The sequence below is a fragment of the Rhinatrema bivittatum genome, unplaced genomic scaffold (genome assembly GCF_901001135.1).
Source record: "Rhinatrema bivittatum unplaced genomic scaffold, aRhiBiv1.1, whole genome shotgun sequence".
Taxonomy (NCBI): domain Eukaryota; kingdom Metazoa; phylum Chordata; class Amphibia; order Gymnophiona; family Rhinatrematidae; genus Rhinatrema; species Rhinatrema bivittatum.
Genome location: NW_021820955.1, coordinates 103,275 through 120,458, shown reverse-complemented (window position 1 = coordinate 120,458; position 17,184 = coordinate 103,275). Strand labels below are relative to the sequence as shown.

At 50.8% G+C, this 17,184-nt stretch overlaps 1 protein-coding gene across 3 annotated transcripts in view; it reads right to left on the bottom strand.

Moving 5' to 3' along the window:
* Positions 1-2,679: 2,679 nt before the first annotated feature.
* Positions 2,680-17,184, bottom strand: part of LOC115082327 (cell cycle and apoptosis regulator protein 2-like) — a 100,567-nt gene continuing 86,062 nt past the window's right edge. For all 3 annotated transcript variants that reach the window (XM_029586564.1, XM_029586566.1, XM_029586565.1), the window contains exon 21: positions 2,680-3,349. In XM_029586564.1, the coding sequence (XP_029442424.1) occupies positions 3,305-3,349 (45 nt within the window). In that variant the 3' untranslated portion in view covers positions 2,680-3,304. The remainder of the gene's footprint in view (positions 3,350-17,184) is intronic.

The following is a 17,184-nucleotide window of genomic DNA, read 5'->3' as shown; positions in this document are numbered from 1 at the left end:
CAGATGGACCACTCACGGGTCATCACCTTCCGCAATCAGAACCGCAGCCAGATCTTGCATTGGATCCCCCAATGCATCCACTGTGTCCTAGTCCGGATCCTGCATTGGATCCCCCAAGGCACCAACAGGGTCCTTGTCTGGCTCCACTGGACCTCCTTGCATCTGATCAGGATCATCCATATCTTTTGACAAATCTTACTCCTCCACGGCCCATCTGAGTTCCAACAAGTGTAGGATCCCTCCTGACTCCACCAGTCATCTAGCCTTTTGGCCATCCTGGACTTCTTAAGTAAGGGTCTCCTAGACTCTAAATCCTTCCTGGCTAAATAAGGCTTATGGAGGAGATGAAAAATCCATAGAAAACGTCCGGATCAGAGGAGGAAGAGTCCTGATCAGCGACCTCCTGAGCCTCTCCCCATCCCCTGCCACTAGCAGGGTCCTTTTCCACGGGAAACAGCATGGGAGGGAGTCCCAAGGCTCTGAAATGGCAGGCTGAACCTCAGCATGTGCTGCCAAAATGGCCACCGGCTCCTCTGTCACCCCTCGGGATTCCCAGAGCCAACCCAGCTGCCTTCATGTTCTTGCTGCCTCTCTCCCCCCCCCCCCCCCCAAGAGGGTCCCGACAAGGTCTCAGCTCCCCTGAGGCACAATCCCGACAAAATGAGGCCAACCATGCTACGCTGCGGGGGAGCCAGCATGCTTGCTTGGTCGGTCCTAAAAACAGTACGCCGCTGGTGTGATCGCTCCCCGACGCTGTCCTGTGCTGACCTACCCAGCACCGATGACAGAAGGCAATTCGGCCTGCTCCCTCCTTCTTGCAGAAAAAGAACTTACCCGCTGCCTCAGCAGCCTCTCCTCCTCTTCCTTCTGTTTTGTTTTGGTTTTTTTTAAAGAGACATGCCTATCTAGAAAGGGAAGAAAGGAAAAGGGAACAGAACTACTTCCCTGCTTCTGGAGGCCACATGCTGAGGAAGCCATGTACACCGATGGAATGAAGGGCCCAGAGGGATGAGGGAACCAGGACCCCTGGCTATCAACCCCCCTGCCTAGAAGGGCTGAGTCAGAACAGGGGTTACCAACCCCCTGCTCGTCCTGTTCCACCCGAGGGATGGCCCTTGAAGGAAGCTAACACCTCTTCCTAATCTATCATCTTTTTTTTTTAAACTCCAGACTGCAGGTTTGCACCTCTACCATCTGCTGGAGACAGAGAAATACTGAGGGACTGCAGGTGGCACTCTCGGTTATGAAGCAGTGCCTCAAAGTTTTGTTCTCTACCTCCATCTGCTGGACTGATCCGGGGTACAAACAGGAAGTCTATTTATTCTTTTCTTTAGAGACTGACCTATTTGTCCTGTGTAGACAGCAGAGGGATATTGCTGGCAGGAGATGGCATATATTACATTGGAAGTCTTTCCACACTCTACCCTGCCTTAGTCAGTGCTTACTTTTTGTTCTGTATCCTTCCCCATCCCCCCCACCCTTGCATCTTCATATATATTTTACCCACCTCCTGTGCTACACTTCATGCATATGACAATGTGGACTCTGTCCTCGAAAGCTCATGCCTTAATAAATTTGTTAGTCTATAGAGTGCCACTCACCTCTTGTCATTTTTACAGTTCATGGTACTTCCTTTTTTTCTAATAACATTTTCAGTTTGATAACTCTGTGTCTGTGACCAATTGGTGATCTCACATTTTTTTTTAATTTGGTGTGTATTTACTTTTCTAGGAGCTTTGTGACTCCTTGAGTTTTGTAAAGTCTCATTCTCCCTAGAAACCACTAGAGGGTACCTTGTGGAACAGGTCTGTCCACAGGCTGGCAAGGGATTGCCACTGTAAGAGCCCTCGTGCAGGTGTAGGCAGAGCCTTTCAAGTGTCCACAGAGTTAACCCTGAGTGGGTATTAGGGGTAACTCCAAGGTATTATGTGACAAGCTCCTACAATACTGGTGTTGGTGGACTGCGCAGGCCAATGGGAGAAATGAGATATCAGCAGAGAAGGAGGTGGGGGTCACAGGTGGTGTCTGTAGGCTGAAGGGAGGAAAGTTGCTGTTTGTGGAAGTGGAGACAGGGTTTGAGAGGGAAGGGTTGAGAGAGACTGGTGGGAAGGTTCAGAGAAGTCACAGATGCTGTTTTGTCTAATCAGATTTCTTACTCCTGATTTAGCGGTTAGCAATTGCGTAGCTGTGCTATGAAAAATGTATTTAAATCTTACTGCTTGGTCTGTTGGATCTATGGTTTTTAATTAGGAAAGTGTTAATCTGGTTTTGCACTATAGCGCAAGTATATTTTTCCTTAGTTGTGTATGCTGGGGGAAAGTTTATAAAGGTTTTGGGAAAAAGACGCAAACATTTGCTTTGATCTGCTGATATATAGCAGTGGTTCTCCACCCTGTCCTGGAGGGCACACCTAACCAGTTTGAGATAATGTGCCCATACATGATCCCCTATAGTAAAAACTTTTCTGTATGTTTTAGATTAATTGTACCCCCCCAGAGCTGCATCTTTCAGGGATTTGGAAAATATTCTAACTGCCCCCAAGTATGTTGAGGTGTTCATTATGGTGATGGCATCCGAGAGTACACCAATGCTTTCAAATATTGTATATGCATCTAATGAGTAACTTCCCTATACGGGCCAAAAGCTCACGAAAAGTTCACAAAACAAAAAAGGCCATAATTATACAACCTAGCACACAGGCTAGGGGCACAGGAATAATTTTTTTTATTTTAAAATCTACAACAATAAAACAAAAATCATTTGATGACAAATAAAATGTAAAAAATAAGTTTTGTGATGATGTAAAATTCACAGGAAGGAAACATACAACTAAGGAACTGCTGCTTTGCTGTATCCTCCTACCTCCTTTAGAGCTGCAGCCCTCTGCTTCACACTTTAATTAGGATTCCCCTCCCCCACAACAGACAAAGCATTAACAAGTGCTGTATCTGAGGGCCCCAGTCCCCTGGGAGAATAATATAAAGAAATCAGGATGAATCTGAAATAAAACAGTGCTGCTATCACACTGCTGAGCACTGCCTAGCTTCCCTTGGGCAGAGAGGACTGAGCAGGCACCAAACCGTGGCAGCCACACCTCCCATGTGGCCACCTGAGTCTTTCTGAAGGGTTAACCTCTAAGTGTGGATCCTAGATAAGTGGACATTAATTTCTTTTTGTGATAGCTCCGACTGTTGCTTCACCCATCCATTGCCCATGAGCCTTGCAGCTGTATCCCACCTGTGGTTTGGCCTCAGTCACATCTAATTCCATGGCTGGTTTTGCTCTGGGAGCTTGTATCAGCAGCTCAGTTACTGGACCCCTGTTCTTTCTGCTCTAAACAACTATTAGTCTGAAAAACATAAGCAGTGCACAAGCAGTTAGAGGGGATAACATCAAAGCCTCGCCATTTATTTATTTATTTATTTAACATTTTTATATGATATCTACTGGTCAAAGACCAATCAAAGCGGTTTATTATCAGTTTAAAAGAAAAATACAATATAATATTAAATCAGCATTACTAGCCAACCATCTACAATTCTTTGTATTCTCCCACCTAACAACTCAGACAGAAGAACCTCCAATTTATTTTCCTTAAACTAAACAGTCATGTCTAGCTTCTTGCAGAGCTTTAACTAATTCTTGTCAAATCTCCAAAAATAACTTGTTCCAAAACGTGGAAGCAACCCTGAAAATGGCCTAGCTCTGATCTGCACCCCACCCCCCCCCCCCCCCCCCTCACCATTTTAAACGATGGAATCTTTAAAGATAAATTCTGGCTGGAACGTAGACTTCTAGTAGGTTGATACCACTCCACCTTATCACGAAGATAGCTTAGGCTCACACCTCTCAGAACTTTAAAACCAACATCAGCAAGTACAAAGAACTCAACATCCCCTTTACAGAAGATCAGTGCCCAACTCTGTTCTTGCAGCCATATTTTGAGTAATTTGTAACCTATGAATCAAGCGTTGTGGCAACCCCACCAATAGAGAAATTACTTACCTGATAATTTCGTTTTCCTTAGTATAAACAGATGGACTCAGGACCAGTAGGTTATGTGCTCTTCTGCTAGCAGATGGGAGACGGAGTCAGATTTCAAAGCTGAAGTCAGTCTAGATATACCCCTGCAGTAACCTCAGCTCTTCTGTATTCTCTTCGAAAAGCCACTGTGGATATATCTTGCTTCAATAACTTAATTAAAACTTATTAAACTTGATTCAACTGATTTAAAAAACTGGAGACTGCCAGTGCACTCAACCAATTAACGCCGACACCGGACAAGCTGAGGGTGTCTTGAACTAGGGGTAGGCAACATCTTACCCGTATTTGCTTAGTCTCGAGGTTCGCTTTCTGAGGTCCTCCTTCTCTGGGGCAGTCATGGGCGGGATGCTGAGTCCATCTGTCTACACTAAGGAAAATGAAATTATCAGATAAGTAATTTCTCCATTTCCTAGCATGTAGCCAGATGGACTCAGGACCAGTGAGATGTACAAAAGCTACTCCTGGACAGGGCGGGAGGCTGCCCATGGCCCACTTAGTACTGCCCTTGCGAAGGCTGCGTCTTCTCGGGCCTGAACATCCAGGTGGTAGAACCTGGAGAAGGTGTGTAGGGAGACCACGTTGCCGCCCGAGAGATCTCGGCAGGCGACAGCAGCTTGGTTTTTCTGCCCAAGAAACTGCTTGGGCCCTAGTAGAATGAGCCTTACTTGCCGTGGTAAGGGCTTTCCTGCCTCTTTTACTGCCTCTATTCCTGCCTTGATTACTTCCTTGATCCAGCAGGCTATGGTCCGCCCCGCTAGGCCGCTTCTCCTTGCTGCTTCTTCCCGCTGTGAAGAATGAACAAGCGATTAGTTTTGCGCACCGGTTCCGATCTTTTCAGGTATTGGCACAAGGAGTCTGCCGACATTTAGATGGCGAGAGTCTTCCAAGTCCTTATGTTCATCCGGAGATGGCTTGGTTCAAATGAAACTCGGAAACCACTTTCAGTAGGAAGGAGGGGACGGTGGCGCAGCTGTATGGTTCCACGAGTGAACATAGGATCAGTTCCCGACAGGATAGTGCCTGTTGCTCGGAGATTGCAACGAGCTGAACATATTGCCACCAGGAATACCATCTTCAATGTTAAGAGGCGTAGTGACAGACCGCGTTGGTCTGAAGGAAGCCCCTGCTAGGAAGTCTAATACCAGATTGAGGTTCCATAGGAACACTGGCCACTTTAGAGGTGGCCGAAGTTGCTTAACCCCTTTTAGGAAACGGGTCAAATCCGGATGAGCTGATAGATGGATACTGTTCACTTCGGCTCTGAAGCAGAAGCAGGTGGCTACTTGGACCTTGAGGGAGTTGAGACACATCCCATTCTTTATGCCGTTCTGTAGGAACTCCAGAATCATGGGGGATCTTGGCCTTCCGTGGGGGTATCCCGCGGTCCTTCCTCGCACCAGACTTCAAATATTCTCCAGATCCGTATGTATGACAGAGATGTTGAGAACATGCACCGCAGAGCAGAGTGTCAATCATGGCCTTCGAGTAACCATGCTTCTTCAGGCGAGTCCTCTCAAGGGCCAGACATAAATAGAGAATCGAGATGGATCTTTGTGAAGAATTGGGCCCTGCTGGAGAAGGTCCCTATGTGGAGGTAGGCATAGAGGGCTCCCTGCAAGGAGTCTTTGGCATGTCTGCGTACCATGGGCGTCTTGGCCAATCTGGGGCCACTAGTAGAACTAGTCTCCTGAGGTGTTCTATCTTGCAGATGACCTTGCCAGTAGTGGCCATGGGGGAAGGCGTACAGTAAAGTCTTCCTCTGGCCAAGTCTGGACGAGAACAACATCCCTTGGGAGTGTGGCTCTTGTCTGCGGCTGAAGAACCTGGGGACTTGGGCACTGAGAGAGGTGGCCAGTAGGTCCATGGCTGGGAGGCCCCAGTGATTTACTATCAGTTGGAAGGCTGTGGTTGACAGCATCCATTTCCCCCCGGGTCCAGGCTCTCTCTGCTGAGGAAGTCTGCTGAGACGTTGTCTTTTCCTGCGATGTGGGAGGCCGAGATCCCTTGTAGGTTTATCTCCGCCCATGCCATGAGAGGGTCTATCTCCAGAGACACCTGTCGGCATCTGGTTCCTCCCTGGCGGTTGATGTAAGCAACCGTTGTAGCGTTGTCTGACATTACTCGAATCACTTTGCCTCAGAGTCTGTGGCTGAATCGCAGGCACGCTAGTCTGACTGCTTGAGCTTCCAGGCGGTTTATGTTCCATCCCGCCTCTTCCTTGCTTCATTGTCCCTGGGCCATCAGTTCCTGACAGTGGGCTCCCCACCCATGCAGGCTCGCATCCGTGGTGAGCACGATTCAGTTCGGTGGGGATAGGCTTACTCCTCTGCTTAGGTGGTCTTCCTGTAGCCACCACTGAAGCTGAGAATTGAGTAGTCCCTGGGACATTGGGTTCCAGCATGACAGTAAGGAGCACTGGAGTGGTCGCATGTGGGCCCTTGCCCACGGAACGACCTCCAGGGTTGATGCCATGAGGCTGAGGACTTGAAGATAGTCCCATACCTTGGGGCGTGCATTGGTCACCAATCGTTGTAAATGTTCCATCAGTTTCCTTCTCCTCGGGGGAGGAAGGAAGACTTTTGTTCTGTTTGGTTTCGAAACGGGCCCCCAGGTACTCTAGAAACTGAGAAGGCTGCAGACTGCTCTTGACCATGTTCACGACCCAACCGAGCTCCTGCAGTATGTTCTTGACTCTGCTGGTCACTTGCCGGCTCTCTTCCGAAGACTTCGCCCTGATCAGACAGTCGTCCAGGGAAGGGTGTACCAAGATCCCTTCCTTCCTCAGTGCTGCCGCCATGACCACCATAATTTTCGAGAATGTTCTAGGGGTAGTTGCTAGGCCGAAGGGTAGCGCTCGGAACTGGTAATGGTGACCCAGTATCGCAAAGCGTAGAAAATGCTGGTGATGTTGATCGACTGGAATGTGAAGGTAGGCTTCGGAGAGGTCCAGGGAGTTTAGGAACACATTACTGCCATTATTACAGAGCAAAGAGTCTCCATGCGGAAGTGTAGTATCCACAGATGACGCTTGACGTTCTTGAGATCCAAGATGGGTCAGAATGATCTCTTTCTTGGGAACGATAAAATAGATGGAATATCGCCCCGTATTTTGTTGGGGCATAGGAACCGGAGTTATTGCCTTCAGACTGAGTAGTCTTGTTAAAGTGGCTTCCACTGCCAGTCTCTTGGTGTGGGAGTGGCAGGTGACATCATAAATTTGTCCCGAGGAATGCTGCAGAACTCCAGAGAGTAACCTTCTCGAATGATGTTTAGTACCCATTTGTCTGACGTGATCTCAACCCATCGTTGATAGAAGAGGGAAAGTCGACCCCCTATCTCCTCTTCCCGTGGATGGATCGTCCCATTCTCATTGGGGAGTACTCTCTTGGTTTGTTGGTTCCGAAAGGGCAGAGACCTTCCTGAGGGACAAGGTGCCTGGAACTGCGAGTTCCTGTATGGGCGAAAGCATTGAGAGCCTCTACCCCTAGTTCTTCTGGGGGAGGGGCGCTGGGATCTTTTACCCTTGTCCTCCGATAGCCGAGGCACTGGAGATTTGCCCCACTTGCTGGCTAACTTCTCCAATTCGCTTCTGAATAAGAGAGATCCTTTAAAGGGCATCCTTGTGAGATTTGCTTTAGAGGTGCGTCCGCAGACCACCATAACCATAACTGTCTTCTGGCCGCCACTACCGAGGCTACTCCTCTGGCTGAGGACTGCACCAGATCTGAGCTTGTGTCCATCAGAAAGGCCGCTGTCAGTTCAATCGTTTCACCGGTATATGTTCCTGAGTTGTTTGCCTCTCTCTCGAGAGGAGCAAACAGGAACGTGCCACCAGTGCGCAGCAGGAAGCAATCTGCAGTGTCATTGCTGTTGCGTCGAAGGCCTGCTTAAGGATGGATTCTAATCGTCTATCCTGAGTATCCTTCAATTCAGCCCCTTCCTCAACGGGAATGGTTGTTCACTTTGAGATGGCACAGACCATGGCGTCCACTTTTGGAAAACGCAGGCGTTCTTTGGTCGCTGGTTCCAGAGGGAATAAGGCTTCCAAGGCCCGACCTCCTTTAAAGTTGGCCTCCGGGGCATCCCACTCCAGGTCAATGAGTTCCTGGATGGCTTCCATCATTGGGAAGTAGCATGAGGCTTTACGCAGGGACAACAATATGGGGTTCTTCTTTGGTTCCGCTATAGGGTCCATGCCTGGAATACCCAGAATCTTCAGAGTTTGGGAAACAAGAGCCGGTAATTCATCCCTGTGGAAGAAGCGAAGCATGGCTCAATATGGTTCCAGGCCTGGAGGAATTTCTCCTTCTTCCAGGGAGCCGCCATCATCATCCGAGGTGTCCGGGTCCCTGTCCGGGAAATTCTTGGTTAGGCGAGGCATGTCTCGAGGCATCCGAGCAAGGCTGGGAGGATCTTGTGCTTCCGGGCAGGGGTTGAACCCGGGTCACAGCCGGGGCTGATTGTCCCTGAACGAAGGCTTGCAGCCCTTGGAAAAATTTTAACCAGGAGAAGGTCCTGGGTCATTGTTAATCCCAGGTGGATTTGGAGTATGGGCCCCTGAGATGCCCTCCTGTGGGGAAGCCATTTCGGAGTTGCTTAGGTCCAGAGTGCTATCGAATTTAGCCGGACCCATCCTCAGACAATGAGGGACCAGGCTTTGGTCCCCCCTGGGCTTCTTTGCAATGATGACACAGGCAGGATTCCAGCATCAGGCTGTGCGGCTCTGATGTGGCAGGCTGTGCAAAGAGTGTGCCTTCTGGGCTTCTTGGACGCCAGTGCCATTGCCTCTATTCAATGTGCACATAGTTATGTGTGAGAGCACAATGTATGCGTGTAGTTGTAAGCGCGGCTGTGCGTGTAGTTATGCGTGCGGTGTGCACTCAGTTGTGCGTGTGGTTATGCGCATAGCTGTGCACACATCTATATTGGATGCGCACAAGTTGGGCGCATCGGCTGTCCAGCCTGCCCCGCGCGTACCGCCGGTCGAGAAGGGAAGATGGTACCAACGCCCCCCACACATAAGATGGCGCCCCCCAAGGGTCTCCACGTGTCTGGACCCCTGCACCGTATCGGGGCCTAGCCCAACTAAGGCTGCTCAACCCGTTGGTGCTCCCTTTTTACCTCGCAGGAAGAAAAGCGGAATTGGTACGACAATCCGAGCCCCGGAGACCTGAAGTTAAGGTTTTCTGCTTACCTGGTCTCGGCGCTTACCGATCGTGTGTCGGGACGGTCTCCAGCTGCGGGGGGAGAGGGTTTTACCTTCACTGCCGCGCTCGATTGTGCACCTGCTGCCTTTCGGTCACTCTGGGGGCTAAGTCCACGCCGGGAACCGGCTACCGGACCAAGGCACACCTCTGAGGGGTACCGAAATCACCTCAGGAACTCTCGACTGGGGGAGGGATCCTTAGGTATCACTGCAGGAGAGCGGGGCTCGATCTTCTGTAAGGTTAAAACCTTTTCTTCTTTGTTGTGATTCTTAATACTATTTTAGTGTGTGGGATAGTATTCGCATCTGCTAGGAGACAGAGAGATACAGAAGAGCTGAGGTCACTGCAGAGGTATATCTAGAGTGAAGTCAGCTTTGAAATCTGACTCCGTCTCCCATCTGCTAGCAGAAGAGCATATAACCCACTAGTCCTGAATCCATCTGGCTACACGCTAGGAAATAACACATTATAACAATTTAAATGTGACACTACTAAAGGAAAATTGGTTCTTACCTGCGAACTTTCGTTCCTGTAGTACCAAGGATCAGTCCAGACTCCTGGGTTTTGCCTCCCCACCAGCAGATGGAGACAGAGAAGTTTTGACTGACTCTGACCTATACTCTGAGGTGCCACTCACAGTCTGTCAGTATTTCATTGTATCAAAGCAGAACACGATAAGTTTATAATAAACCACTAGCCCCCCCAAACCAGGGGAAGAGAACCTCTCAATGAGAACTATCCTGCTCACGAACCTCACACAGGGACAGAACAGGCGCCAACTGTAAAACAAATAAGAAAAACATACTCTGCAGGACCAACTAATAGGAACATGGACGAGCGGTCTCTCAATTACTGTCTTAACAGGGCGGGACTCTGGACTGATCCGTGGTACTACAGGAACGAAAATTAGCAGGTAAGAACCAATTATCCTTTCCCTGAACGTATTCGGATCAGTCCAGACTCCTGGGATGTACCAGAGCTCTCTCAATGGGGGTGGGACCCCGAGAGAGCCGCTTGTATCACACCTGCGCCAAACCCTCCAGACTCTGGGGCCTGGACATCCAAACGATAATGTCTGGCAAAGGTGTGAAAGACTTCCAAGTGGCCACCCTATGAATCTCCTGTGGCGACACCATCTGGAATTCTGCTCATGACGCAGCCTGCGAACGTGTAGAATGAGCTCTTAGACCAACTAGACTCGGATGACCTTGCAACAAGTACGCCGAACCAATAGTCTCCTTCAACCAATGAGCAATCGTCGCCCTAGATGCTTTATGTCTTCTCCTAGGACCACTCCAGAGCATGAACATATGGTCCGACGTACGAAAGGCATTTGTGACCTCCAAAAAGCGTAAGAGCACGCAACACACATCCAGCTTTCGCAAATCTCTGGACTGAGGATCGGAACAATCTAAGCCTGGGAACAAAGGGAGCTCCACCGATTGACTGAGATGAAAGGAGGAGACAACCTTAGGCAGGAAGGAGGGAACCGTCCATAAGGAAACCCCCGACTCAGTAATCCTCAAAAAGGGCTCCCTGCAAGTCAACACCTGAAGTTCCGATACCCAGCGAGCCGAGGAAATAGCCACAAGGAAAACTGTCTTCAAGGAAAGGTCCTTTAACGTCGCAAAAGGCTCTGTACACAGCGTTCTGAGAACGAGATTGAGGCTCCACAAAGGACAAGGACTCCTCACTGGAGGACGCAAATGTTTCACCCCTCGGAGAAAACGCACAGCATCTGGATGCGCAGACAAGGCTACCCTAGCTAGGGCCGACACATGCACCCGTAAAGAGCTGTACGATAAGCCCTTAGTCAAGCCATCTTGTAAAAAAGACAAGATATCCGACACTAAGGCCCGAAAAGGGCTGATGTTGTGGTCTAAACACCAAGCCAGAGAAGTAGAGAGTTTCTCGATCGCAAGAGAGTAGCTACCACCACATCCAAATATCCCTTGTACTTCAGACTTTGCCTCTCAAAAGCCATGCCACGAGACAAAAGTGATCCGCCTCGTCCATACATACAGGTCCCTAGCGTAGAAGATTGGGCAAGTCCAGAAACCTTAGAGGACCGTCTATGACCAGGTTGACCAAGTCCGCGAACCACGGACGCCTCAGCCACTTTGGAGCCACCAGTATTACTTGTGACGGGTGAACCTCTATCCGTCTCAGCACCTTTCCGATGAGGGGCCATGGTGGAAACGCGTACAGCAGTATGTTCTGTGGCCAGGCGAGAACCAGGGCATCCACCCCTTCGACTCCCGGCGTCGGCTGAAGAATCGAGGAGCCTTGGCATTGTGGAAAGTTGCCTTGGAGTGGACCACCTGTCGCATATGCTCCGGAACGCCTCGGGAGCAAGCTCCCATTCCCCAGGGTCGAGCCTGTGGCGGCTGAGAAAATCAGCCTGAACATTGTCGACCCCGGCTATGTGTGAGGCCGCAATTCTGGCCAGGTGCTGCTCCGCCCAGCCTATCAGCTGTTGTGCCTCTATCGCAACCAGTTGGCTCTTGGTTCCTCCCTGGTGATTGATGTAAGCCACCACCGTTGCATTGTCGGACAGAACTTGTACAGACTTTCCTTGCAGCATTGGCAACAGAGCCTGCAACGCTAGTTGTACCGCCCTGGTCTCCAACCGATTGATCGACCACTGCCCCTGCACAGACCTCTCTTGACAAACCGCTCCCCAACCGGATAGACTGGCATCTTTTTAACTACCATCCAGTTGGGAACCCCCAGGGGCACCCCACAGCTCAAGTTGTCCGTGAGAAGCCACCAATCGAGACTGAGACGGGTCGAGTCTGGCAGAGGAAGCTGAAGTTGAAAAAGTTCGGACACCGGATTCCAGAGGGAGAGTAATACCGATTGTAGAGGTCTCATATGAGCAAAGGCCCATGGGACTAACTCCAGCATGGAAGCCATTGACCCCAGAACCCGCAAGTAATCGAAGACTCTGGGAGGACATTTGGATAACAAGTCTCGGACTTGCTCTTGCAGCTTGCTGATTCGGTCCTTCATCAGAAACGCATGTCGAAAAGAGCTCCTAGGAACTCCAATGACTGCGAGGGAACCAGGTGACTCTTGGCTGGATTGATTACCCAGCCGAGAGATTGCAATAGATGAAGAACCCGTTGGACCGCCGCCCGGCAAAGAGACTCTAATTTTGCATGAATCTGCCAATCGTCCAGGTAAGGATGAACATACAGCCCTTCCCTTCGGAGCCTAGCTGCCACCGCGACCATCACCTTGGTAAATGTCCTGGGCATCGTGGCCAGCCCAAAGGGCAGAGCCCGAAAGTGAAAGTGCTTCCCCATGACGGAGAACCTCGGAAACCTTTGGTGGTCGGATCGGATGCCTATGTGCAAGTACGCCTCAATTAGGTCTAGAGATGCCAGGAATTCTCCTCTGTGAACTGACGCAATTACTGATCTGAGGGTCTCCATTCGAAAATGCGGAACCCGAAGACATCGGTTGACTCTCTTGAGATCCAGGATGGGTCGAAAGGAGCCTTCCTTCTTGGGAACCATGAAATAAATGGAGTAGCGTCCCTTGCGGCACTCCGCGGGAGGAACCAGACAAATTGCTCCGAGGTCTAGCAGACACTGTAGGGTGTCTCGCACCACCTGCTGCTTCTCCACGTACAAACACGGAGAAACGAGAAAGCGATCTCGTGGGTACTGTTCAAAATCTAACACATAACCTTGCTTTATTATGCTGAGGACCCAATGGTCGGACGTTAGTTTGACCCATTCCTTGTAAATCAGTCAACCTGCCTCCTACCACCGGAACCAAGAAATGGGTCAGCATGGCATCATTACGAAGACTTAGTTCCTCCTGATGCCAGGGGAGCGCCCACTCTACCGAAGCAGCGCCCCTGAAAGGGCTGGGACCAAGGTGGCTGTCTGCCCTGGTTCTGCCTAAAGGAAGAACCTGACGACCGGAATCTTCTATTCCCCCAAGATCACGACCTAGGAGGAAAGGAACTCCGTACTCTGGGCTTATCTTCTGGGAGGTTGTGGACTTTATTCTCCCCTAAGGACTGAATCATATCATCCAGGTCCTTCCCAAAGTGCAGTTTGCCTTTGAATGGCAAAGAACCCAGCTGAGCTTTAGATGAAACGTCTGCGGCAAGATAGCTGAAACCATAGACCTGGCCGAGGATCTTAACAGATCACAAAGTATGTCTGCACTGTAAGCCACAGACACCTCGAGCCTCCTGGCCTGAACGATCTCCTCCTCGGATAGTGAGGGACAACTCTGCAACTGCTGGACCCAGCGGAGTCCTGCCCTCAAGGAAAAACTACTACACATGGCCGCCCGGTCTCCAAGCTCCGAAACCTCGAAGATCTTCTTCAGCTGAACCTCTAGCGTATGGTTTTGAAGGTCCTTGAGAGCCGTCGCCCCCGTAATGGGAATTGTGGTTTTCTTGGTTACAGTTGACACTGCTGAATCCACCTTGGGAACCCGTAGGAGATCCAAAGTCTCTTCAGGCAAGGGATACAACTTGTCCATCGCCTTACTGACCTTCAGGCCCAAGTCTAGCGTATCCCACTCCCGGAACAACAAGTCCGTAACTGAAAGGTGGAACGGAAATGACTTGGCTGGACCATGGAGATCGACCATTACTGGATCAATGGAGTTCATGCGGAAGTCCTCTGGAGGGGCCTCAATCCTCAATTCCTCCAAAATAGCTGGAATAAGAGGGCCCAGCTCATCTTTTCTAAAGAGATGGACCACCTTCTGATCGTTTTCATCCACCACCTGGGAGCCGGAATCGGGATTAGGCAAAAGAGTCAGGTCCTCGACCACCGTTGCCCCCTGAGGAGGCTGGGCCCCCTGGTGCTCCGTATCAAAGGACTCTTGAGGAAGAAATCAGCCCTTGACGGGAGACGTTGGTTTGGAGGGGGTGCTTAGCCTTGGGAGCTCTAAGGACTTTGTACATTTGACGGTGAGATCTCCCGATTTTCCCAACACCGGGACTGCGCAGGAGCGACCGCCACCCCCCGCTCTTCTTAGCTGATCTCCGGGCCTTAAAAGCCTTATGCAGTAAGAGAAATTCTGATCAAAAGGATGAGGAGGAGTCCGAAGACCCCTCAGAGCTCTGCCTCCTCAACATTATCAGTCTCAGCACCACACCCTGCGGGGGCTGTGGGCTGAGGGGAGAGAGGAGGAGGGGATTCCCCTCCCCCCACCGAGGCACAAGTCACCACGAGAAATGTGGCCAAACTGGCCACTGCTCTCCGCTAAAGCCGAAGTGTCTTCCCCCCCGGGGAGGCAAGCTGAACATACCTCGTCGCGTCCAGCAGGCCGCACCATGCAGCATCTGCGCCGAAAACAGAGGGCGAAAACGGGATTGAAAAGGGAGCCGCGGCAGCAGGGAGACCTGGAGCTAAGAAGGGAAGGACACCGCAAGACCGGCCGGTTTCTCTATTCTTTTTTTTTTTACAACCTGGAAGTAGAATCCTCAGTGCAGATCCTGTCCCTTATGAGGAGAGTGAGCCGGGCTCCCCGGTATCTCCTCAGCAGCGTCGGTGAGCTGCAGCAGGGTCCTCGACCCCTGGTTCCACTAGCCTCGGTAACAAGGGAGTTGGTCCCCTCAGGACCTGCCAGACCCCCTGGGAGGCTTCAGTACAGAGACTGAGCTAACCACTTTTTTTTTTCTTAAAGAGATAGCACCATTAAGTAACTACCTCAACAGATACCTTACTATAGGAAAATTAGTTCTTACCTGTTAATTTTCGTTCCTGTAATACCATAGATCAGTCCGGTCCATGGGTTGAGCCTCCTTTCCAGCAGATGGAGTCAGACCAAAACTGAAAGGTTATCCTATATGAGGACAGAGCCTATCCTGTAGCCCTTCAGAGTAACCATTGTCAAAGCAGAGAAGATAAACACCATGAAACAAACAAGTAACAGAAGAACTCAAGCAAGTAACAGAAGAACTCTGAAAATATTGAACAAGAGAAAAACAGTGAATTAATGAATGAACTCCGTGCATGGACACTCTTGCATGAATGCCCACAATCATCACATGGATGCTTGTGCCTCCAAGAAGGGACATACAGTATACGGATCTTCGAGCGGACAGGAAGATAGAAAGGGAAGGGAGTCTGGACTGATCCGTGGTACTACAGGAACAAAAATTAACAAGTAAGAACTAATTTTCCTTTTTCTGTACATACCTGGATCAGTCCAGACCATGGGATGTACCAAAGCTTCCCTAGACAGGGTGGGACCTTGACAGTCCCGCTCGAAGTACCTGTCGCCCAAAAGAACCAAAAACTGGCACTTGAACATCAAGGCGGTAATGTCGAGCAAACGTATGCAGAGACTTCCAGGTAGCTGCCCTGCATATCTCCTGCGGGGAGACCGACTGACTTTCCGCCCAGGAAGCCACCTATGAACGCAAGGAATGGGCCTTGAGGCCCTCCAAGACCAGGCGTCCCTGACAGATGTAAGCCGATAATATCGCTTCCTTCAGCCAGCGAGATATCGTAGTCTTAGAGGCCTGGTTGCCCCGGTTGGGGCCACTCCATAAGACAAAGACGATCCGACACTCGAAAGTCATTAGTTACCTCCAGATAACGTATGAGAATGCGTTTCACATCCAGACGGCAAGGGTCATCCCCGCCAGGGCTTGCAATGTCCGCAGAAGAGAACGCAGGGAGCTCGACCGACTGATTGACATGAAAAGAAGACACGACCTTCGGTAAGAATGACGGGACCGTCTTGAGAGAGACCCCGGAATCCGAAAAACGTAAGAAAGGCTCGCGGCAAGACAACGCTTGGATCTCAGACACCCATCTGGCGGAGCAAATAGAAACCAGAAATACCATCTTGAGCGTCAAAACCTTGAGAGTGGAACGGCGAAGGGGCTCAAAAGGAGCCTGACAGAGCGCCTGAAGGACCAAGTTCAAACTCTACGAGGGACAAGTAGGACGCAACGGTGGCTTCAAATGTTTGACCCCCTTTGAAGAAACGGACAATATCCGGGTGAGACGCAACCGCGTGGCCGTCGAGGCTTCCCAAAAGAGAACCAAGGGCAGACACCTGAACATGGAGTGAGCCAAAAGAGAGACCTCGCTGGAGGAACGAGAGGACGAGTGAGACTGGGGTCGAACGTGTCGTACACCCGCTTCCACACAGACCAGCTTGAAAACCTTCCAGACCCGGACATAGACAAGGGAAGTAGAAGTTTTGCGGGCCCGCAAAATAGTGGAGATGACGTCCTCAGCGTATCCCCTCTGCCTTAGCCTTCGCCGTCCAAAAACCAAGCTGTAAGACAGAAGTGATCCGGCCTGGTCGAAAAATACAGGACCTTGACTGAGAAGGTGTGATGGCCTAAGCAAAGAGGACTGTCCGACGCCAGGTTGACTAGATCCGTGAACCACGGTCTGTGGGGCCACTCGGGAGCTACGAGAATGACCCGGCCTCTGTGAAGCTCTATCCGTCTGAGCACTTTCCCTATGAGGGGCCATGGAGGGAACACGTACAGCAGAACGTTGCTCGGCCATGGAAGGCCAGAGCATCCACTCCTTCCGAGCAGTGTTCCCGCCAGCGGCTGAAGAGCCGGGGAGCCTTGGCATTGTTCAGAGTTGCCATCAAGTCCAGGTGCGGGGGACCCCACCTGTCGATAATAAGGGAAATGGCATCGTCGGACAGCTCCCACTCGCCTGGGGTCCAGGCACTGACGACTTAAGAAGTCAGCTTGCACGTTCTCGTTGCCCGCTTTGTGGGAGGCTGCGAGGCAGTCCAGGTGCCGCTCCGCCCACGCGAGAAGGCGACTTGCTTCAAGGGCCACCAGTCGACTCCTGGTGCCTCCTTGGCGATTGATGTATGCCACGGTGATAGAATTGTCTGAGAGCACCCGGACCGCCCATCGCCGAAGTAGAGGGAGAAATTCCTTGAGTGCTAGACGAACCGCCCGGGTCTCCGGGCG